Genomic DNA, 24,770 nt, shown 5'->3' with positions numbered 1-24,770 from the left:
CTACTGTCACAAATGTTCTGACTCAAACATCATTTATCGAGTAGATACATATTCTGCTTCCTTCTCCTGATCGCTGGTGTGTAACTCCCAAAATGTTTCCTTCGCTATTGTTAAAAAACCACATGTGAAAGTGGAACCAAAGTACTTTTTTCTGCCGTTCACCAACCTGATAATTTCAGCTGAAGAGTTCTGGTTGGTCACTTTACGTCTACAGAAACAATGAAACTGACATTTACAGTTGGCATCAAAAGAAAGTGGTCTGAAAAGAAATTTTTGCTCAGTCTTCCTTCAACTATTACTTGAAAGACCATGCATTATGTTGGATTTTTTTTACCTTACTATTTAAAATAAGTATTGGGATACCTGCAGCTCCAATATTTATAGGTTCATCTCCAAACTTTGAAGTCATTTTTTTAAGAAATAACAGACGGTGCAACATTTAAAGTATTTTATTGATAAACATACACTTGCTATAAAAGAAAATGCACTAGGCGCTCTATTCCTCTGAGTAATGAAGATGCTTTCAGGTGTCCTGATAGAGGCAATAATATCGAGAGGAAATCAGCTCAGACTCTGGGGAGGCAACACTTGTGATCGAGGCAGACAAGGAGAGATTTAAGGACACGGTGAACTGATGTCACATCAAGGGGTAATTAACGAGGGAAGCAGCAAGTAACTGTGTCATTGGTTTAGCTCAGGGGAAAGGGTGGAAGGGAACAGAAGCTGACTAGGAGTGGCTGATCCATTAAAATATTCTTTTGCTGGTATGGAACTGTGCTTCAAGTCAAATTACACATTGCATACATGCATGATTTCCAACACACATGCACACACACAAGCACAAAATGTGAGTGTAAATACTCCTGCACATAAAGTGCAGTAGCCCTCGCATTCATTACATAAGGCACTGATTCGGATGCAGTCAGTCAATGATAGTAAACAATGGTTAAAACGTGTCAAAGGGAAAATATTTAAAATTCTAATTATTGAATTATTATCTAATTATTACTTAGTATAATGCATTCACAATCTTATACAATGAAATATAAAGAAAAAGCTAGTGTACGTTTTCCAGATTTCCAAAACTTCAAAAATATCATGATGATGTACAACATACAGGAGAAAAGTTAACTGCTGAGAAGATAACAACCTACATAAAACTTGCACTATCCATCTGAGCAATACTCACAATAACTTATATATGTTCTTCATTCATGCAAAACTGTAAACACAAAATCCAAAATGAAATACAGAGTGTGATGAGTAAGGCATTAAAATGGTCAAGCTACTTCAGGTCATCCAACCCAACTCATTTTACAACACACTCAGAGTGGAGTCACATGATCAGAATCCGGAGAAAATGAATTGAGATTCTGAGACTGTGTTATGTTAAAGAAGGAGTGATTAGCTTGTAGCATAGTGTAACATGTTTAGCCTATGACAGAACAGAGTCTTATTTTAATATATTGACTGTGCTAAGTATGAAGGTCTAGACACAATTGTTTCTTGATCATGTCCATGCTACACATATACGTGCATACACAAAATATAGTGTATGCACGTGTACAGTTAAGAGACACATATCCTACTGTATATGTGTGTCGGGCTGTGCAGTTTAGTCCATGTGTCAGTCCAGCTCTGCTCTCAACCTGTTTTTGCATTTCAGGAAAATATTACGAATGTCTGGAGAGATTCCAGGAGGGTGCCAGAATAGGGCTGAATCTTCAACTCAGTCATGGTGGGAGACCAGTTTAATGCAATTCATCATAACGTGGTGGGCTGTCCCCTGCCTGCACACACACACACACACACGAAAATCAGCGTTTCTACTCACTTGCCTGGTGAATAATATAATATATTGCACATCCTTCCCCTTTTGCAATATATGAATGTTGTCAACAGTTGATTCTCAAACTTAATTTAACTCTGTGTGTCTTTTTGTGTGTTCTCACCCCGGGAGGCAATATAGCACTCATGACAGCTCAGCAGTCCATTACGAATCCTTACATCTGTCCCTGCTGTGGCATCACCCAGCTGTCCGTTGCACACTCCACACTATGAAGACAAATACAGTGAACAACCAACATTAATCATAGAAAGGATTTACACAAATCCTCATATGGATAAACATGTCCCACATACACAGAAAATCATTTTTGCTCCTTAAGTTTAGTCATCTTTTATCATTATCTTGGAAATAATTCTGATGTAGTAAACATGCCAACAGATATTCAAAAACTTTAGACAGAAGCTAAATGTTGCTGCTGTATAAATTTAAGTACAAAGTTCCCTCATCAGTGTGCAAGTGTGTACTAAAATAAGACAATACCTTGAAGCACTGTATGTGGAAAAACAGTCCCAGTGTATCAATGATCATGGCAGCTCCTTTTCCCAGAGGCTGAGAACAGCCAGAACACAGTCGCTTCCCACTAACACACCTACACAAAGATAGCAATTAAGATACAAGCAATATTTCACCACAAACACCTCTTCATCATTAACTTCTTTTGATAATTTTTTTCTGTACGTGTGCATATGCGGATTACCTGCTGGGTGAAGGAGGCTGTGATGGTGAGGAGGCAGACTGCTGTTTTCCTGTTACTAGGTCATGCGATCCAGACCTGCAGTCAAATAAAAAGAAATATAATGGAGAAAGTACCGGCCAACATTCATACAAAAAAACCCAATCTGCAGCACATTTGTTAGCTTATGGAAGTCCTGACAATTTGTGATTTTTCTTTTTTCTGTGCACTGAGAGCTTTCACTGGGCACTTCAATTGACGATATCTTAATTATCATTAACCCACAGGTACTTTATATGCAACTTAATGAACTTGAACTTAGTTATATAGAAAATGGCATTTAAGACCCATTCACTGGAAATTTCAGCTCAGTGCTTTCAATGCTCAAAAAAATCAGAAAGGCAACAACAAAAGAAATCACATATAGTGTCATGCACACACACACACCTTTTAACAACATGTGCCTGGTTTAGTTGTGGGTTGCGGTCTAAGGATGCTGTCTTCCACAGTTCCTGTTTCTTTGAAGGTTCACTATCACACACAGAATCTGTAGAGACACCATCAAACAAATTTTCATGCCAAAAAGGAATACATGAATACATGAGCTGAACACATGTGGACACATCTGCATATCCAAGTGGATTTCAAGCAAGCCCACCCTGGAAAAAATGCAATTTTGATGCGTGCTGATCCTCTTTTTCTCCAGAGATGCTTTGTCCATTTTGCAGTGGGAGAAGAGCTGCTTTTTCTGACATGTTGTTTTCCGGAGTAGCGGAAGTTGTCTCTGTCTCTTCCTGGTTCAACAGACCAGTGGGATTGAGAGGAGTCACAGTCTCTTCCAAAATTCTTCTTTCCTGGAAAAAGTACAGAAAATATAATATTATGATGTTGTGGGGGTAGGGGCTATATTAGGCACAAAAAACAGGAGTTTTGCGATGTGAACAGTGTTGCACTGTGTTACTCTGTGTGCTTGCACCTCTTCGTTGTGTTTCCGCTCCTCCTCCTCCACCTCTAGCTGTGCTTTTTCCCACTCCTTCTTCAGCTTCTCCTGCTCCTTCTGGTATTGCTCCTGCAGAGAAACACACTGTACTATTAAATACAGCAGTTAAACACACCTATGAACACATATACATCTACACAAACACCCAGGAGAGCCAGTGTCTTCTGCTCTCTGCCTCACATTCCAAGGGCCATGCATGAACACGCCATTCCACGAGTGTACCTGAAGGAGGCGCTCCTGCTCCTGTTGCCACCTTTCCAGTCGTTTACGCTCTTCATTGGGGTCCCAGACCCAGTGATTAACACGTTTAGCCAAGTTCAACATGGGGGTCTCAATCTAACCAGACCCAACCAGACACAGATACATGTATACGCACCAAAAGGACAGAAAAAGAGGAAAGGTGAGAGGACAAGTATGACTACAGCGACTACTGGAGACGAAGGGTCAAGACAGGGTCAAATTTAAGAATGAAGGAGAAACAGAAAACAAAACAAGCTGGAACTTCTGAAAGATACTCACAGTAACTGCGCTCTCTTCAAGTCCGTCTGTGGAACAGGAAGAGGAAAATAAATTAAAACTCAGCTGCTAAAAGAAATCCTATACTGCTAGACTGCAGTGAAAATGTATTCAGATATTACACAATACTTGCTTGAAATATCAACTTAGTTTTAAAAATTAAAAATGAGTGAAGTCAGAGACTGTCTGAGGTGAAACAGATTTACCTGTGACAGTGGGAGAATATTCTTGCATGCTGTTGGGTGATGTAGCCAGCTGAGTCTTTTTATCCTGCATTGGTGTCGCCAACAAACCAGCGTTTCCACTGACCTAAAAGTGACGAGTAACACTTTTACTGTAAACCAGAAAGCGATCTGTTTTCAAAAATATTCAACAAACCACATGGCGGATTCGTATTACAGCCGATTTAGTGAAGAAAAAAAAATTACATAATACATAATACAACATTCAACACCCTTTCAAAATATAGGATACCATTTTTTTGATTTCCCCTAACCTGTATGCAGTCACTTTGATTGTACTTGCCTCAGTTCATGTAAATGCAATATTAAAATCAACCTGATGAGTCGACTTGCTTTACATAAGCCATCTATCAAAGTAAACAGGTGTAGAGTTTTCAGGTTCATTCTGTCCACTGTGAGCTACCATTTCTACTTCAACCACATTAAGTCCTGCCAAGCAAATTGAACCTCAACAAAATTTAATTTGTGTATCATTATGTCTGTTTTTATTTTCCATTTAATGGAGGAAAAAAACAGCTGGCCTGTAAGTAGTCTAATCATGTTTTGTTTGTTTTTTTTATTGTCTCATGCAGTGTTTTATGTCTGAATTCCCTGCTGCATTTGTTATTTTTAGAGGCACAATGCAAACAAGCTACATGGATATATAGGGATTTTCCTGACTTTTAATTTGTATCATCACTTTGTGTTTATGAAGATTGGGCAGCCTCAGCTGTTCAAGAGAAATTTACCAAACCCCTTTAATAATGTCCATGATTGAGCATTATTTTACTCTTGGGCTTTATTTTCCTCCAATACTCCACATGAATAGCCATCTGATTCTTAGGTCTCAGGTGTAAAAGATTTTGGTCAACACTCAAATGGCCAATTCACAAAAACTAATTTTGTCTGTATTTCCATGCCAACAGTGATCACAACAAACTTTCTCTCTCCACCCAAGGTACCTTTCTAAAGCTAGACTGTTTCTGTAGACACATACTGCAGAGTACAAACCAAGTCTGTCTGTATAGTAGTAAACATATTCAGCAACCCAAAACCGTTGGTCTTTAACAATGGTAATTATGTACATTTTGGAGTAAATGGGTTGAACAACAAGAAACAAAGGTGTTGTCCCTTAATGTGTAACCTGTAATAACCCTAACCCTTACCTGTCCGTTGCTTTGGATATCTGGGAGATGAGGCTCCATCAGGGTCTGTGTGAGCTCTGTAACAATAGTTGTTTTGATGATGCAGTTTCGGCCCCCAATTAAGGAGCTGATGGCAGAGCCTGAAGAGGTGGTTGATTTCTCTGTCTGGGGAGCTGGGGGTTGCTCTGCTGCCTCATGACTTTTCACTTTTTCCACAGGGGAAACATCTTTCTCAGTCTGTTTGGAGTTTGGAGTTGAGTTAATCTCCTGTGGCGAGTGCTGAGGGGAGGCAGGTGTAGTGGAAGCAGGGAAATTCTCAGTTACCTCTCCATTCACTCGCACCAACCCATCCATCTGAGTGGAAAACATATACAATGATAAGGATCACAAGGATAGTTTGATAATGGAAAGTTCACTTCACAAACATTTTTTCCTTCGTGGGTCACATTACATGTGTGTCTGTGAAATCACACCCTCACCTTGACAGGTTTGTGTCCAGACTGTGTGCTCCTGGGCTGGCAGTAGGGCTTGGCTGCCAGCAGAGGGACAGGTCTGGAGGGTGCCGATGTCGGGGAGGGGAGTGTAGGTCGTGGCTGTGTGGCATGAGGCTGCACTTGTGCAGTTTGAGGGGCTGTTTGCTTGTTCTGATGTTGAGCATCTCCTGTAATCGGTAGTTTCGCATGTGTGGTTGGAGACTCTGTGGGTTTGGACTGACGTTCATGCAGTTCATGATGTGGTAGGTTTTCTGAGCTTGTGACTTTTGTGATGGGACTGTTCTGTATTGGGAAGCTGGTGGAGGCGGAGCCTGATGTACTGACCTCTTGTTGAGTCTCACTCTTTATCTCCTCATGTTTAGTAAGCTTTGGTTCTCTTACAACTATTGGTTCTGTTTTATTGGGGAGTTCTGATATTTCAGCATCATTAGTCAATGTCTCATCAATAGTTGATGATGATTTGTGCTCTGTGTCCACTTGATTTGGGCCTGATTTGGGTTTTGAGGCGGATCTGGGCAGTTTTAGGCTGTCCAGTGTTGCATCACTGATGGTAAAGCGGAGAGCGTAACGTTGTAAAACCATAGCTGCCTCCTCTGGTGTCTCTGCATTCCTGTAGGCTTCACACAACTCTGCTTCTCTGCGCTCCCTAGAAGGAAGGAATAAGCAGAGACACAAAAGATTTTATGTTATGGTAGTGTTTTTGGCTGACTGTAATGTTAAAGCCATATACAAGACTAAAAAGGGCCTTAATAGCATCCTTACTTCTCCTCCACAATCTCTTTGTAGGTCTTAATGCTTTTTCTCTTGTGGCCATCACTTCCCTCCTGCTTCATCCTTTTCTCCATCCTCTTCCTCTCTTCCTCTTTCTTGATCAGCTCCTGTGATGCACTGCGCCGGCGATTTTTCCAGCGAGCCAAATCCTGCCACAGGCCACAGTGTCAAATAATGGCAGTTACAACAAGACACTGTAGTTTGTATGTTTGTGGACGTTATATTTCCAATTAATATACCTAAATGGATACAGTTTTTATGTCATAAGTTTCTTACATCTTGCCAGTGTTCGTCCTCTTCCTGGAAGCTTATGTACTGTTCATGCATGCGTTCATGTCGTGATTGGCTCAGTGGTGGTAAGTATCCCACCTCTTCCTCGTTAAGTATGTCACTCATGCTCGCACTCCTAGACAGGAAAGAATCAGAAAAGGCATATATGGATGACTCTCAATCCTTCACCCAACACACTCACTCTGCATAGCTTGGCCAACTTGGCCCGCAGCAAGTTGGTTTCTAATGGGAAAAAAAGCACAAGATAAAAATTGCAACCCCCCCCCAAAAAAAAACAAAACAAAAACTCCCTTTTCAAAATAAAGTCAAATATGGGGAGCATACAACACATGCACAACCAGCTTAAGCATCATCAATCTTAATGTTCTATTCTGTATGTAGGGGATTTATACTAGTTTTATGTGTTGATCCACATCACCACATAGGAACATAAATGGTGCTAAGTCACAAACTAAAGGCAGGCAGATTAACAAACTAATGCTCAAATGAATATAACGACTTTTTAAGTTGAGTGGTTTATATTAGCATATGTATCTTCCACTAACTTAAACAAAAACAACAAAAAACACAACACAGAATTCAGTGGTGGAAAGTACAATGACTATTTTATCTAACGCAAGTACAAGGTATAATTACATTATGTTGTAGATTCAGGTTTATACAACAATATAATACATGACAATGTGTGTACATCATTATAGGTGAAGACTCACACAAACAACAGTACGCAAACCAATTTACCAGCTGTCATGAGACATTATTTGATAAATGTTAAAATTAATAAAAAGATTTTTCAATAAGCATTAAGCAATGTTTTGTTTAGTATTTTGATGCTATTACTTCTCATTTCCTACTTCTGAGATATTATTCTATTGTAATATAATGCTTCTCAGTGCACTTTTTCCACCACTGACAGTATTAGATTAAAAACACAACTTAAAAGCAAAATATAGCAATAAAAGCTGGAAGTTAGTAAATGGTATTATTGTGTTGTACTATTACTATTTTTCTGGTCTGTCTTGTAGTAATCTAACAAGACTGTAATAACAATTTATTGTCATGCAGAAGCTCTTTCAGGTTCACACTGAAAGACTTACTCTGTGTCCTCAGACATAAAAGCAACTCGCCGGCTCATCCTAAAACAATAACAGAATAAAATGAATGAGAGGAAAGAGCAGGTAAGGGAAAGGGGAGCACCGTGTTACGTCAGAGCTCTATTGTTAGAGTCACTGAGGCATTTGCCATCATTGGAGCATCTACAGCAGATAATAGTAATAATGTTGTTAACTTCCACTAACAGATTTAACAAATGTCTGCATCAGTCAGTAAATATGTAAACAGAAGTGAACATATGCAACAAGCTTCAGCGGGCATCTCACATTATTGGAGGTAGTTCATCATCTTCCAGCCAGAATGGTTTCTTTGGTGGGTGCTCATTCACATCCCTTTTTCTCTTTTCCTCTCTTTCCTTATTTTTTTCCTCCACACTCCGATTTTCCAGCTCTGTCTCCATTTTATAGACCTGTGCAGCGGCAGGACTTGATGGTGGGGTGAGTTTCATCATATCTGTGACAGAGGTGTTCGGAACTGCCATATTTCCCTCTTGCTTTCCATCCTCCTCCTCCTGCCTCTCCAACAATGCTGCGTCCTCAGGGCTGGCTGGGTTTGTCGGGTTTGAGGCCTGAGGATCTGCTGCTATGGTTACAACGCTGCTAAAATCCAGTGACAAAGCCAAAATTACCAAGAAACTCAGACTAAGGTGTAAACCACAGCAGTATCACAGACAGCCGAAGACTGCGGCTGGTCTGTACTAGTGGCCATCCCACTATTTGATGTGATTTTCTATGAACTGTTCAAAGCAAAAATCCGCTGTGGCCTGCTGTCTTTATGTTGCTTATCACTAAGATATAAAGACATAAAGAGAAAATTTCATTCTGAATTTCTCGCGTCTTAGTATAAGGAAATCTGCTCCTTAAATCATAATCCGTTTTTTAATTGGAACTACTTTTCACTTAAGAAATTCCAGTGTAAACTACTGACATTCATTCTTTTTTAATACATCTCTTGCTATTTCACAGGACCACAATTTCATAGAACTATGTGCTCATTTATTATACTGTCTTATATTCAATTCCCAGATCAGATTGTCTTCAGAAAAGTTGATGTATCTGGAGACCAAATTCTTCAAAAATAAAATAATATGATATGATAAGTTTGGGGGTTTGTTTTGTCATTTGGGTGGACCACTGCTTTAAGAGTTTCAAACACTAAAGGGTAATGCTACAGCAATTTTTGTCCCCATGTGATTCAGCAGTAATTTACACTACCAACAACAAAAGCCATCAAAAGCCAGCAAACATGATCCTATACTCCTATGAAACTGATGCCGAACCCAGATGAAGATCGACCTTAACAACAAAAGAAAAGGCCAGTTTAACGCAAAAACCTAGCAGAAGTTCAACCACACCAGGAACAAAATTGCAAAAATACGATTGCAACAACAAATCAAATCCACGGGTCCTTTGATAAACAAAGACCACCAATGAAACCATGTCATACATGCAGCTGCAGATACTTAAGCATGCTGGAACTAAAACAATGACACCATAAAGTCAGGATCTAAAACTTTTACAGGGTCTTAATATTAGTACTCCAGGCCATAAATCTCAGAAAGATAATTTAACCTTCATCTTTGCCAGTATAATATGCTTTGTTAGCTGTAATAGTTGACCAACAGCATAATCTCTTCATCATTCAGACACATTAAATACCTTTCACGGGCAGGCTTCTCTGTGAGCTTAGGTCTGCTGTGTAGCTTCATTGCAGACACTGGGCTGATGTTATATTTGACTGATCCAGGTACAGGCAGAAACTGATTAAAGGACTGATTTGTTCTGGCTGCAGCTGGCTTTTGAAAAATTCGAGTTCTTCGTGCCATCATATCATCCTTCTCCAAGTTAGGCACAGGCTCGTTTTCATCATACTCATCCTCATCCTCCTCATATTCACGTTCATTGTGGGATGTCGATCTGATCAGCATTCCCTCAGGCTGTGGTTGAGGTGCTTCCATGTGAACTCTGGATTGCTGCTCCACTCTGTGAGAGAGACTCCTATAGTTGAAATAACTAAACATCAGGTTGAATCTCTTGGAGGATGTAAAACACACCGTGCTTGTTAGTTGTCTCTGCAAAGTGTTAGACCCACTCCAATGCAGCCCACCTGACAGTCACTTTCTTGTTTCTGTCTGCATGCACTTCTTTTTTGTTCTGCGGAGCAGCATCAATGGTATCCTCTTCTTGTGTGCTGCGTTTGGAGCCAGGCAGGGGCAGGAAAGAGTTGAAAGTCATTGCACTGGTGCTTTGTTTATGGAAAAAGCCTGTCCTTCTTGCCATCATGTCGTCTTTCTGCAGATCTGGGATCCTTTCCTGTGCCTCCTCCTCCTCCTCCTCCTCCGTTCTCTTCTCGTACTGAGCCAGACGAGCATCCAGCTCAGCTGGAGTCAGAGCAACCCCAGGGGTCCAGGGTGGGAGGTCAGCAGAAGTTAAAGGAGTTTGACTGAGGTCAGCTCCATCAACCTGGCTGTAAGAGCATTACATAAAGCTCTAACCGCAGCAACAATGAAGGATAACTGATACCCAAAATTGCAACTGTAACCTTAAAATCCAGACATGTACATGTGCAACACAGGTACTCTGAGGTTAAAAATTCTGATTATATTGCCAGATACATCAGAAACCCTAAATTCATACTAAGTTCATGAAAGAGAACCTCCGAAAATAAATGTTTAGTGTTAGAAAAGAAGGCATGCAAAAGTAAACCAAATCAAATGCAAAATATATTCTGAGTCACATCAGAGATTGACCATCAGAGTCCTGACAGGACTTTCTATAAAGTGGAGCTTCTTCTCTGATCTGTAGTTCACTTAGAAATATCAAAGAGATACACTAGAAGGGTTCAAGAAGTCACTGGTTAACGTGTATGTAAAAAATGTGAAATGAATTGCAATGTGGCATGCTGAAAAATCTCTGCCTAATGTGAAGAAGGCCATGCTTAGATCAATATCAGGGATTATAAGAACGCAAATTTAAGATGTAAATATAAGTAAAAAGGCAAAATTTGCTCACAGTTAATGGAAATAAAATTTACATAAACACGATTGCAGAGATCATGCTAAATAAGTTGGCTGGACATCATTATTATCAGCCAATACTCTGGTCAATACGTGGCATAAAACCACAGCATAGAAATGGAGTCTGCGGTAGTTTTGCATTTTGAAAAATCTTACAGCTTATCACAGCTATTTATATTTGGGAAAGCATGTGTGGACCTTTGGCCCTTCTGAAAAATACAAGCATATCAGTACAAGGCTGAGCGGTGCATCCAAACTACCTAATTTGATAATTCAAATAGGCTAGAAACATTTCCAAAACGACATTTGCAGACAATGACATCAGTTAATCGCTAAAGCAGAAAATGGCCTATCTATTCCTCAGTGCAGTGCATAATAATGCAAGTGACTTTGGATTTGAGCCACCGATGCCAAAGTTGTCTTGTATTTAGCCTTGTCGTTACCTGTGTTCCCGCTCTGAAAGCTGGGAGCCCAGGCCAATGGTAGGCATGGCTACAGCTGCATCTGAAAGGAGTCGTCTTAGCAACTCTGTCTCCGCCCCTTCATTTGATGTGACTGTGTCTATTGGCTGCTCGATCTCAGTCACGCCCCCAAAGGTCACAACTTTGCTGTGACTTCGTCCAGCTTTTGCTGATCTGCTGAAAGGACCTCCATAATTTTTCTCCAGACAAGCCTGACACACAGGTGCCGGGCTGGCCTCACTGTAGATACAACAACCTCACAAATGAGGACACACACAACAGCCAGGAAAAGAACGAGGGGAGAAATTGTGAGCAACTAGAGACAAAGGATGAGACTGTGAAGACAAAGGAAGGATGAGGTGGAAATGATGAATCAGACAGGAAGTGAGGATGGGCAGAAGAGAACAAAACATAGGGTTGTATGCCTAAATCACTTCTCCACACACGTACATTTACATACACATGCCACGCTTTTTATCTACTCTAGGTAGCCATATTTATCCTGCTAACTGCTGCTCCTCTGGGAGGACAAAACAGTCTTTATCCAATCCAATGACATCAGCACGGAGAAAAACAAAGCCCAAGCAGTGCTCACAGCCAACAGTTGTCTCTTTTCTCTTTTGGTCACACACACAGAATCTCATACACACCAGCCAATTCCCTAGTCTGTTTCAATGCCTGTCAAAGAAGACTGAAGGGGACCAAAGTGCACAATAATGAGGAGAATAAACAAGCAGATGAGAACATGGGGAGAACAGAGACAAGGAGAGATAGGAAAGTAAGTCTAGACTGATGATCGACGAGAGCTGAAAATTAGGTAATACTAAAATGAAGAGAGCTTTTCAAAATGATTTATCTAAAAATAGAATATAGTTTGAAGAGGGAACTTAAGTGACATTTGACTCAAGTCAATGTTATTTAAATTTAAGGCAGCAACAAACAGCAATAACCTGTTGATGTATTTGATTACTGATCAATTCTTGTATAGAACATCCATTGCGATTTTCCAGAGTATAAGGAGAAGAGGAAAAAGTAATAGTTTTGGCAATGCCTATTTGCTATTAGGTGATAGTGAAAAGATTGGTACGACATGTCATGTCTCAGCAGCTGATTACAATGGTTAAGGTAGAACTGGAAACAGGTATTTTGACTCAGTCCAAGGTGGGAGCTGCTTACATTAACAGCTGACATCCATAAACACCCAAAACAAAATGTTCTCAGAAGGTTTTTGGGTCAATCACGATGTTCTCGTAGGTCGAAACTTTACTGTCAAAATTTCAGTGTTGGAATTCTTAATTCTGTTTTGGCTTGTGTCTGTTATTTTCCATTTCTTTTTCTTTTTCTTTTTCTTGAAGGTCTGCAGACAGGGCAGACAGAAATGTTGCTATAAAGACATTTGGTTTTTACATAACTGACAGAGATAGAGTCACTAAACTTTGAGCTTTCAAACAATGTACATTATGTGCTGTCTGATGAGGATTTAGCTACACGCTATCTGAAAAAAGTATTAACGCTTTGCTCATATTCAAGCTGCTGTTTACCAGTTTCAGATTCATGTGTAAGTTTGGCCAGTTACATATCTGCAGACTTATCGATCTTGTGCCTACAGTGACAAAAACTATGCAAACACACATTCTCAGATCAGCTTTACCACATACAGTCACAAACCACACACTCAACATACAGCAGCATTTAAGTGCTTTGTACTGCATGTATGCTGACACAGTATGTGTGTGTTGGGCACCTGGGTTCAGTCATCTTGAGCTTCTCCCACTTCTTCATATCTGCCTGGCTCATGGAGGCAGAAACAAAGCTCATTGGTCCATCTCTGTGAGGGAGGGGTCTACTCTGAACCCGCCTACGAGCCAGGTCATCCTTCTGCTTGTTAGGTATTGCCTTAAGCCTTCCCTCTCCTCCCTCTTCCTCCTCATCTTCCTCTTGCCCATGGTGAGGGGCAAGGTTTAGAAAGGGGTTGTCTCTGCGTGTAATGATGTCAGGGAATGTTTCCTTCTCACTGTCCAACCCCAAGGCGAGTACACAGACATTGCACAGCACGTGTTACACATCAAAGTGGCGCCCACCCACATCAAACCACAAGTGGTCATGACAGTAATGGAGAAAGAAAGAGCAGGAAATGGTTGTGAATATTTAAAAGTCAGTTAGAAGAAGTGAAGGAAAATGCAAATTCACACTCACACACACAAACACGCAGCTAACCTGATCTCCTTCTGCAGGGTCTGCTGTGAGGCTCGTCTAATGCCCTCCCAGCGTTCTCTGTCTTTTTCACTACATACAGGTGTAGGGATGAACTGGTGCACCTTTGGAGCAGAAGTGCTGCGATGGCCTCGTCTGGACGCCAGGTCATCTCTTCGAACATCTGGCACCTTCCGTACCTCTGCTTCCTCCTCCCCATCAGAGGAGGAATCCCAAGCAGATTTCTGAGAGCTCAAAAAGTCGTTATCACGACGAAGGATGATGTTTGGAGATGGTGACCTTATTTCCTGTTCCTCCGTTGTGGGAGGGCTGGAGTAGGAGACGCATCATCATTTCAGAGCGGGTCAAAAATCCATTGAGCCACATTGAGCAATCAAAGTGATGGGCAAAATTCAAACTCTGCGCATGCCCACAAGCATTGTTAGCAGGTCCTCTTGAATCATCGTCGTTGCTGATCAAATATATCCTAACATGCTCCAGAAAACAATCATTCTTGACAAATCAGCATCAGGTTGCAATTCCCATCCACAGAAGGTTTAATTCAACTATGACCATGTGATGTGATTTGACCAAGTTCTCCCGTATATTTCCATCCCATGAAACTAACAATAAGCAAGCAATTAGTTATTGGTCACTCCCGTTATTCGCTATCACACAAAGCTTGTGATAAAATAGCCAGACACAGGGACAGTGCAAGAGCAAACAACAAACAAAGTTACCATCAAAGTTTTTCATTAGTGAACGCAAGCAAAATTGTTGAACCATAACATCAACAGTAGATCATGCCTGTCCTCTCTGACCTGCTGTAGCGGACGGCAGCAGGCAGAACTTTAATTCCTGCCTTTTCCAATTTCTGCAGCCTCCTCTGCTCCAGCTCCTGCTGGGTCACCTTCTCTTCTTCCTGTTTTAGTTTTTCTCCATTGTTCTCTAAGGCCCAAGTGACAGTCTTGGGAGTTTTGTGGTGTAGTCCAGTGTTTTTGCCCTCCTCTGGAGGGCAACTAGAGAACAGTGTGTAATGGCAGGGAAAGATAAGGGATGATGAAACTTTATATGTCTGTACATTCGTGTGTGTTTCCTTCCTTCTGCAATTTTTTTTGCAGTTCTTAATGTCAAAATTTCCATTTGCATTGCAACTATTTCATGCAATCATGTGTTGTCCGTTACCTGCGCTGCTCTCCCTCCTCTGCATGTGGTTTTCGTCGTGCAGTGGGTATGTAGGAGCTGGCATTTGTTCGGTTTGGAAGAAACTGGTTGAAGGGGATGGAGCTTCTTGATTCACTGCTGGCAGTCCGCCTGGCCAACATGTCATCCTTCCGCACATCTGGCTTCCTGCTGGGGGCATCAGCCTCTGAGTCGCTGCCTCGCCCTGGGCAATCAAGAGCAATGAAGCATAAAGGCAATGTTTAAGGTTAGAAAGTATGTCAGGACTTTGAGAAATAAAAGTCTTTGCATAATAATTTCTAGATACAACTTATGGTCAAAGACAAATAGCTCTATTTTTTTTCTTTTCATCACAAGCTTGTAATTCTATTCCATTGCCAACCTAAATCAGCACTACATAAACCCAAATCACCATTACATGGTTGGTCAGAAAGACATATGGGTCACTTCTCTTGTCACTTTTCAATCAGTATTCTCCAAAATGGAATAGTAGTACTAACTATACCTCCTGCCACTCTTTTTTGCTGAGAAATGAATATTAGTTTGTAAAGCAGCACACTGTCTCTGGAACCTCTGGGAAATGTACAGACTGTTTCTATTTCAGGCTGCTGGAATAATGTCTTTTTGTCACCCTGCTGCACACATTTTACACTGTCAACATCAAAGACACAAACAGGATGCCTGTGATACACTATGTCTGCCGGTGCACACACAAACACACACACACAGGATGTTGACCTGAGTCTGTGTTCGCCAGGTCCGAATCTCTAATGGTTGCTACGACCAACTGCTGCTGCATCTGGGGTGCACACTTACACACGCCAACATACGCACATGGACTGAAATGTTCAGCTGTTGTCCACAGCCCGTGACTGACTGGTTAAAATTCAGATATGTTAGAGAACTGCAGTCAAACTATTTATGGATGAGTCACTGCATTGCTTGCTCAACATTTTTGGAGCGCCTCTTCTTTGCTGTGTTTTAGAAAGTTTTATGACAAAATTGATATAATTTTTGTGCTTGCGTGCTATCAATGCAGCTAGTTTCTCTTTAAAGACTAGCAGCAGGGGAAGAAGCTCTCCTGGCTCTTCAAAGTCCAAACATTTTTATTTTTCTTACTTGAGAGATGTTTATGAGAACTAACCATCACTGTTGCCTCGATTCACCACATCAGGAGAAGGGGTGTGCTGGGAGCGGGACCCAAATGAATCCAGACTGTCCAGAAAAGAAAGAAAAGAAAAGAAAAGACACCAGAAAACTTATTTAATCATGTAGGACCTAAATTAACACATGCAACATTATTTGACTGTAAATGTAAAGTTGATGACTATACTTGGATTGAAATCCTCATGACTGATCCAATGTGGGCTTCTACACATTTGGATTTTGTTGGGGTGTGTGTGTGTGTGCATTAACACGTCTCTCACCTGTCAAGTGAGTTGTCACGAGTGTGTCGTGGTGGAGAAAGAGACTCACTCCTCTCAGAGTCCCAGCAGTCATAGCCGCTGTCTCTAACACTGCGTTTCTGTGGACTGTCACCTCCTTCCTCACTCTCCTAAAATGAAACACACGAGCACAACAGGTGGAACTTAGGTTTTTTTTTGTTTTTTTCCCACAAGAGACAAGAGAACATGCACAGTGTTCTCACAGTGCTGCGAGTTTGTTACAAAGTCTTTTGAAATCTGTGTGATCTTATTAATGTGTATTGGACATTAATAATGAAAGAAAAACATTTGTTTTATTGATGTAATTGGTGGTATTTATTGTTTATACAACCATGTGTGTTTGCATGCTACACACGATTGATTCTAAATTATTAGCTGAAAGTCTGGCAAATCAGTGTTTAATACGTAAAACTGACCAGATTACCTACTCTGTATGTGTTACCTGTGGTGTTAACTTTAGGTTTTTACCATTAGAAAAATTATAGAAAACTGTTTTCCCTCATTGTATCTGAAAAGATAAACGTACAGCAATTAACTAACATGAATGGACTCTAATTTATCCAAAAGATTAAATTCATCACATTGAGCATCCTTTTTTTAATTATATTGTGTCTCCTTTCTATCTGACTGAAGGAGTAGCTGTAGTGTAACAAAAACAAGGATATGTTTTTGTCTCCTGCAACCCAACAAAGACAGGAAACCAACAAATCCATCTCCTGCCCCCCATCTCTGTCCTCAGTTGCTAACTCACCACCTTCATTTGAGCAAGAAGCCCTTCAAACTCCTTGAGGTTGAGAGTTGGGCCAGTGTAGGAGGCACAGCCACTGGCAGACTTCCCCAGCCAAAACACTGTGTTCAACACCTGGTAAACAAAGATGCAGAGGGGTGTTTTTCATGAGATCTAAATATACTAGCTGAGAAACTTAAAGCAAGAGATAAATAAAAAGGTGTAATAACAACTCACATTTTTTAGTTTGCGGTTGCAGTCTGAGTCCCTGATGAGAGAAATGTGTGTTACAGCTGTGTGATAATAGATTAAATCAGACATGTACAAGTATAGAAGCCACAAACAGGCATATTTACTTCAGGTTTGCTCGTATAGATGTGTCCTGCAAGTCTCCTGGGTCAAACAGCTGGGAGCCCTTCAGGCCCAGCTCTTCACAGCCCCGCAGGAAAACCGACAAGTTGTCCTAGAAGAAACAGCAGGGGACAACAGACAGTCAGGGTTTATCTCTTTGACAAACAGGGTGTTTTACAGGGCTGGATGTCACACTTAAGAGTGTCTCCTTACCAGCCCAGCAATGGGGGTGGGCAGTCTGTTGATCTTCTTGACCAGCCCTGGTTTGATTGCACTCAGCAGCCTGTGTGGAAGAGGGTAGGTGTGGAGATTTATTTAGACTTGAGGGACTTTATATATGTTAATGTATGTCGCTGTTATTTAGACATAAAAACCAATGTGGTGTGATGTCACTAGCTTACTCGCATAACAGGATGCCATTCTCCAGTGCACTGCGGAAGTCTTTGTCTCCGAAGCGATTCCCTGTTACAGCCTTGGGAAGGGGGACAGGAAGAAACACACGTGAAGGTGCTAGACTAGAATCTGGGCTTTATCTCTGCTACATTCAATCAATCAAGGAGGCTATCAGCTGACAGCAGACTTTGTTGATGGGTATTCTTACATAAAAACAATTCCCACAGAGTGAGATAGAAAGATGTTAAATTTGAGAAGGGATCACTGGTATTCAGTCTGTAGTGAGATGCACTAAAGTAAGGATCAGGAAATTATTCACTAATTAATTACCTACTCAAGAAATTTGACACCTGGCATTTTCATAAAAAGTCATGAAATATATGGAAAGGACAAAGACACACATAGAGTGCAGAAAAGAATAATCATAATAGATCCCGGCAACAATTGAAATCCAATTAAGTCATGATGCAAACTCATACGCAAATTATACCAAGGATAAGGGATTATTTGTGTGACTTTTTTGAATTGTAATTTCTTTTCAAGTCTTACTGGAAAAGAATGTAGACAATCATGACAATGATGTCAATTTGAATTCCCGCATAAATCTTAACCATCTAAATAACAAAAAGCATCGCTGGATCACATTCATACTTAAATTTTGCGACTGTGTTTTCCTGTGTCCCTGACAGAGGAACCTGGTGCTGCATGATTCACCTTTCCCAACATTTTGTTTTAAGAGAAACCAAATTAGAGTGATGCCAGGCCAATGGCGTACTGCTCTGGGTCCTTATTCCATTTCCCGAAAATGATTTAGATACATGCAGCTGTATCTGGAGGATGCTGCAATGATAGATAGCCTCTTCTAATCTGGACTGTAATTTGGAAGCTATCCTACACAAGGAGAGAGTAAGAGAAAATCAGGAAGCCAATGGTGACACACTACTATGAAACCAACCCACTCAATCACACACACACACTCACTGATCTCTGGGACTGTTGTGTAACCAGCAGCCAAAGATGAATGGAAAAGCAGAGGGGTTTGACTGACGTCGTTTAGTTGTCTAATCCAGATTAGCACATATTATATTTAGCACCCAAACTGCTAGCTGCAGGCACACACTCTCTCTGTCTCTGCTGCTCATATGAAAGCTCCTAGACATGAGCTTCCAAACAAATACACTCAAATACACATCTCAGCTATCTTTAATAATCCAAGGAATTTGATCTTTTTCTGATCTTTTTTTTCCTGTTTCTGTTACCGGTGCTATTAGTAATTATGCTCTATATTGTACAGTTCAGTTGGATATATGGAGGAGGAGAAAATTCACACAGTGCATCTGCAGCTATGAAAATAGTCAATTGTTTTTTGTTATATAAGTGATGACCAGATGTTTCCCATTGGCGTCCTCTTCTTGTGCTTGTCTTTCATCATTCTGCTATCACACTCATAAATACACATGCTGGTACGTCATGATTATTAAGGTTCAACTCCAGGCCTTTGAAACATTTACACCATGGCCATGCATAATTTACTCACCAAGCAGAGCTCTGTACTGAGGGCGAGCAGGGCTGCAGTGTTTTAATTTTGTGTAGGTTGTTTATGAGGGGGAACCAGTGCACAGATACTGGGTGGGGGGTTGAGGGGGCTATCAAGTGCCAATGTGTAAAATACTGAAATTAAAATACAGCAAAAACAGACATAGTGAAAGGTACACAGTATAGATAAGATGAACAACCAACAAAAAGGGATTCTAATTATATTTTACTGTGTATGTTGAAAAAAGTAGAAGACAGAATGTCTACATGTGTGTTAAATAGGCTTTCATGTCTTCCAAAAAAAAAAAAAAAATCAAGCCAAAGGGCCTGGGGGTATTTCAGTGCCAGCAACGGTAATTTGACCCTCTGTTGCTCCCTCTCACCCCTCATGGTGGACTGCTCTGCTCAGTCTGGATGAATGGCAGCAGCAGCTAACATTTAGACCCTGAGGTGTGAGTTTGTGGGGGGGGGCAGAGAAGCAGCAGAAGTAGGCCAAAATACTCTTTGGTTTTATTTTAACAACTGCAAAAAAGATGGAAAAAATGAGAGCCTTGAAAATCTGAGCGAGAAGTGGAGAAGACAATTATATGGTATTGTTGCAAGAGTGATTTCTGGCAAACACATCATGTGTTGTAACGTACTTTAGCAACAAAAGACAGAATTTAGCAGTCCCACACTAAGTGATGATGGGTCTATTTAGGACCATGATGCTGCAATTTTGTCAAATTGTTGTTTATTTTTAGGATGAGACAGGCAGACTCCTGAGTCTGTGCCTCTCATGGATTACTATTTATTTTGAGCCACAGGACTAAGCAACTATTTTTCTGAAAGACAAATTCCAATGTCAGTGTTTCAAAATTTAGAGGTCATTTCTAAAGTCCTTTGTCATGTTACTTCTCAAACCTCTTGGCTATAATATTTTAACCTGGTCACACTATCCACAAGAAACACAAATCATTTAAAAAAATTATAGTAAATAATAAAAGTAGACAACTTGAACAAGAATGCGTTCTTTCTGGATATGACTTCTGTGTTGATGAAACTTTGGACCTGTGTTAAGTTACTGCCAAAGGCCTCAAAGTAAAAACTGTTTCTAAGAACAGTAGGCAGCACAGGCACAGGAACTTCTCAGGTTTTCAGAGATTCCTGAGTATTATTTTATAGAAAGCAGATGCTTACTTCTCAAATGTGAAGTTATACAGGAAATTTCAGGCAACTATTTTTATTCTTGGAATTGGAGGCAAAATGAATCATTTGAAACTTTATGAGACACTGTAAGAAATTGTAAAAATGTGCATTATCTTAACTTTTCAGTAATGAAAACCAACCCAAGACCATAAAAATCTATCATAAAAATAATCATCAGTTGCAGATTAATACTAAATAAGCACAAACTCTGGCTATATTTGACAGCGCTAGACTGTCTGTGATCTTCCAGTAAAGCCAGAGCTGAAGTTAAGTGCATTTGCAGTAATAGACAAAGGAGTATTTGATATCCACTGTGATGGAGAGGCCACTGAGAGCGTCCAGTGCTTTCATTTGTAGTGTTGCTGATCCTTACTCTACATAAAATTCTACTGCTAAACTCTACTGCTACATAAAATATGTAGCAGTTATTTTGCACAAAAACTATAGATATAAATGGCAGTTGTTGAGTAAACACATAAATATGTATTATCTTGGCACAGTATTCTTTAAAAAAAATACAACGTGATATGTTTAGTTTTGTCTGTGGCTCGGTGCGACTGTCATGGCATGAAATAAATATCCAACAACCGGAAGTCAGTGTCAACATTACTTCATATTCTTCAATGTGTGTTTAATGCGTGCACAGTCCATGATTCCCAGCTCTCAAACTCTCTCTCGTGCAGACACAGCTGGCTGTCTAAGAGCACTGGAGTTAATCTGCCCAGGACAGCTGTGACATCTGGCACACACACATAGTCATACACATTCCTTCATTTATTCCCTTTGTCCAATCCTGACTCTTGCTATGCTTCACGTGTCCGTGACAGTATAGGTATAATTCCTGCTGCTAAGGTCATCTTTGGTTTCCACCAAGTCTGTACAACTTTATCCTGCTTATTGTTGCATCCAACAGGTTTAAGGCACCTAAGCAGTTCCTATCAGAGACAGTGTAATCCACTGTTGTCTTGGCTATAAACAGACAGCAAGGTCTTGTCTGTGCCAATCTAATTTCCTGTTCAGGTCGTGTGGTGATATATAGCCTACTGCTCTACTGCCCCCCTGGTAACAGTGATACCTGAGAACCTGACCATGTTATGTTCCCATAGTGACCAATATGTCATCCAACCGGGGCGTGTCTCCGGAGTGTGTGAGCAGTACCATGCAGAGCTGATCGGCATGGGTGTGTGTGTGTGTGTGTACACTTTGCATAGTCTTTACACACTTAGACATATACACACACACACACACACACACACACATAGGGCATAGGGTAGCATGGTTAACCCTGAATCATCCCCACCTGTGACAGCGTATAAATACACCACTCAAAATAGAGTCAGCCTGACCAGTCTGAAAATATCTAGAGAATTAGGAGGCAGAAAGACGACAAACCACAAGGAATATCAAGCACAGACACTGCAAGAGAGATTAAGATTTAGAGGTCAGCATTAACCAAGACTACTGAGCTCTCTACTGATGTAGCATAGCTGGAATTGGTCCTTTATAAGCAGCAAGCTGAATGTGTCCATAACATCAAGCATTAAAAACACTCAGTTAGATATTAAACTTATGCTGAATTTCACTGCACTATAAATTTCTGAAATTAAATTAGTTAATCAAGCATAAAAGTCAGGATCAAAAAGGATGAAAGGATAGCATTTGGTATTTTTGCTAAGACAAAATGATTACAGTTAAATCCAATTCATTCAAAAGACAGACAGAAAACTACTTTAGATTTTTCTGGTTTTTGTTATTTTAAAATCAAAAAGCATAAATTATTCACTGGTTCCAGCTTCTTTATGTCTGCTTTTCGTTGCCATATAAAACAGTAAACTGAAGTGGATTTTGGACTGTTGGTCAAACAAAACAAAGATTCTTCATTGTGGTTTAACACATACTGCCAAAAATACTTTTTATCCATTTTCTTTTGAAAAAATAAGAAAAATGATATGTTCAACTACAAAGTTTGTTTTTACATCAATTTCATTTTGCTTTTGGGTCGATCAGAGTGCAAACTCTAATATTTGCCTGTGGGGGGTCCTAGCTCCCATCTTTCTCACTAAATTTGACTGCTTCATTTCAGATTGATTTTCAATATTGTCAGACAGAACCAACTCAGGGCACTTCTAAATAATCACTTCAAGAGATTTTGGCCATGAAAGGTACCAAACTGCAGCTTTATATCAAAGAACGCTGATAAGAGTGCTTTGGATGCTCAAGGCTTGCCAACTTTATTAATGTCCCAAAACCAAAACAGAGTAGGTAGCCTAGATAGTACTCTCAGCTTCACTTCCCTGCGGACTTTGTAAAGACTGACTGCTGCAGTTTAGTTAAGTTACACAGCATTTCATGCTTCATAGTGTTGCTAGCTGGTTGACATTGTTTTGCTAAGTACTACTATCAACTACCAGCTAAAATTTCTTTATGTCACCATCATGACACATCATAATACATAAGTAAACAATTTCTCATTTTAAATTATTTGCTTCATATGAACTACATACTATTATGGGCAACAAGGACGAATACTGTTTAACTTAGTCTTGATGATGGTAGATCCAAGCCCATGAAAACTAAAAATACTTGATGTATTTATAGGTCAGTAACCAGGATTTACTGAGGGGGAAATAACAGGCCATTTCAACCAGCAAATAAAATCATCTGGATGACTGTAGGACAATGCTGACAGATTGTGGATCGAAGTGTGAAGGTCAAACCAGAACTTCAGCATAGAAAACAAAAAACAGATCTTGTTTTAATCGACCTCTCAAACATTTTCCCCAATCTGAGTTTCTAGCTGGCCGGTAGACTGAGCCATGAAAATTGGCCATAAGGCAGCTCTGGGAGCAAATCAGGCCCCTCACCGTCGGCCTCACAGTGAGGGGTTTCATCCAGATGATGGTGGAGGCGACGCCGCAGACTGTGGATGATAATCCGATTCATCCCATCTGATCGTGTTCACCACAACATCTCCTGCGTGAATGCTGGCCCGATTTCATAACCATGGCAACCGGAATCCCCCCCCCCCCCCCCCCCCCCCCCCCCTTCCTGAGAAGGGGGCGTTTCCTCTAAAAATGGCAAACTAATGGAAAAGAAACGGACGCTGTTGAGGATTTCTAGTACCTTCTTCGCTGTTTTTGTTTTTGTTTCAATTCCAGAGAAACCCCTAAAAAATGGTGGTCTTTCTGTTCAGTTCGATCAAGAGTGAAAACTTTGACCGCACACGGTTGTTCCCGGCCGTTGTCCCATTAACGGTAACCCAACACTGCACCGGTACTCCCCCTCCGACAGGTGACGGTGCACCGGTGGGGCTGCTGTATTTACGGCCCGGTTTCGCTGCAGCGGCGGGCCCTCACTCACCTCTATCCATTTCTGCGCCTCCTGGCAGGCTGGTTCGGGACGGCTTGGCTCGGTCTGCTGCGGCTCGTCCCGCGTCGGAGCGTCCGGGACTTGTCGCGCTGCTGCTGAGCTCGCCATCAGCGGGCAGGCCGTTAGCCGAGGACCGGAGTCGGACGGTGATGACACCGAGATGTGCGTTGTGTGATAAAGCTCCCTTCGGATGTGTAGAGGTGCTGCCCACCCACCACCCAGCTCCGTTAGCCCGTTACCTTCCTCCCCTCAGACCCGCGGTGCTCTGAGGCGGACAGGCTGCGTGCGGTGACCCAGGACTCTGCAACGCGAACCGGCCGCTAAAAATACCGCGCGTTGTCCGCGAAGCTGACGCCGCTGCTGCCGCGCGTTTCAACACGCGTGAACGCGCAGACAGGAATCTATGCGGGGGAGGTCGAGAGAGATAGAGACAGAAGAAAGAGAGAAAGAGGATGGGGGGGGGGGGCAAAAGATGTCCAGATATTTCACGGTTATCACCCTTTAAAGACTGGTTGTGGAAATGTGCTTCATGTTTATCTGATTTAGACTGGATCAGCTGGCAGGCAAAGTGGCCCCACAACATAAATCTGATAAATTACAGAATTGTCTGCTCTCCAATATAGGTTACAGAACAGAAAGGGGAAAACAGCATGTTAAACATTTTCAGCAAGTTTGTTTAATGTCATTAAAAACAGGGAGAAAGTCACATTTCAGTGGGTGGAAAATGTGAACTTTCAGTATAAAAATAATTCAACAGTTTAGCACTAAACCATTAAAAAAAGACCCTCCTTCAAATTAACTTAAAATGCGAAGTATCCCACATTTTGAAATAGACA

At 41.0% G+C, this 24,770-nt stretch overlaps 1 protein-coding gene across 6 annotated transcripts; it reads right to left on the bottom strand.

Annotated features, from left to right (window-relative positions):
* Positions 1 to 163: 163 nt before the first annotated feature.
* Positions 164 to 24,219, bottom strand: LOC115046934 (LIM and calponin homology domains-containing protein 1-like). 6 transcript variants are annotated; one of them, XM_029507520.1, is made up of 31 exons: positions 23,926 to 24,219; positions 17,850 to 17,920; positions 17,662 to 17,731; positions 17,454 to 17,560; positions 17,335 to 17,365; positions 17,122 to 17,232; positions 16,353 to 16,480; positions 16,070 to 16,140; positions 14,929 to 15,130; positions 14,565 to 14,762; positions 13,768 to 14,073; positions 13,295 to 13,564; positions 11,533 to 11,790; positions 10,180 to 10,539; positions 9,732 to 10,070; positions 8,340 to 8,669; positions 8,058 to 8,096; positions 6,946 to 7,075; positions 6,661 to 6,818; positions 5,884 to 6,544; positions 5,426 to 5,758; positions 4,245 to 4,347; positions 4,042 to 4,067; positions 3,745 to 3,858; positions 3,499 to 3,591; positions 3,181 to 3,376; positions 2,970 to 3,069; positions 2,547 to 2,621; positions 2,330 to 2,438; positions 1,953 to 2,055; positions 164 to 1,790 (listed from the first exon to the last, which is right to left on the bottom strand). In XM_029507520.1, exons 1-31 carry the CDS (start codon positions 24,040 to 24,042, stop codon positions 1,765 to 1,767), a joined length of 5,235 nt encoding a protein of 1,744 aa, XP_029363380.1. In that variant the 5' UTR covers positions 24,043 to 24,219; the 3' UTR covers positions 164 to 1,764. The 6 variants fall into 6 exon arrangements, with proteins under 6 accessions (XP_029363380.1, XP_029363396.1, XP_029363376.1 ...); XM_029507516.1 differs by having other exon boundaries at positions 165 to 1,790; positions 8,340 to 8,672; XM_029507530.1 differs by having other exon boundaries at positions 165 to 1,790; positions 8,340 to 8,672; positions 9,732 to 10,055.
* Positions 24,220 to 24,770: the final 551 nt, after the last annotated feature.

This window comes from Echeneis naucrates, chromosome 1 (assembly GCF_900963305.1).
Source record: "Echeneis naucrates chromosome 1, fEcheNa1.1, whole genome shotgun sequence".
NCBI lineage: Eukaryota > Metazoa > Chordata > Actinopteri > Carangiformes > Echeneidae > Echeneis > Echeneis naucrates.
The sequence above is the reverse complement of the archived record's forward strand: the minus strand, read 5'-3'. Positions and strand labels throughout refer to the sequence as shown.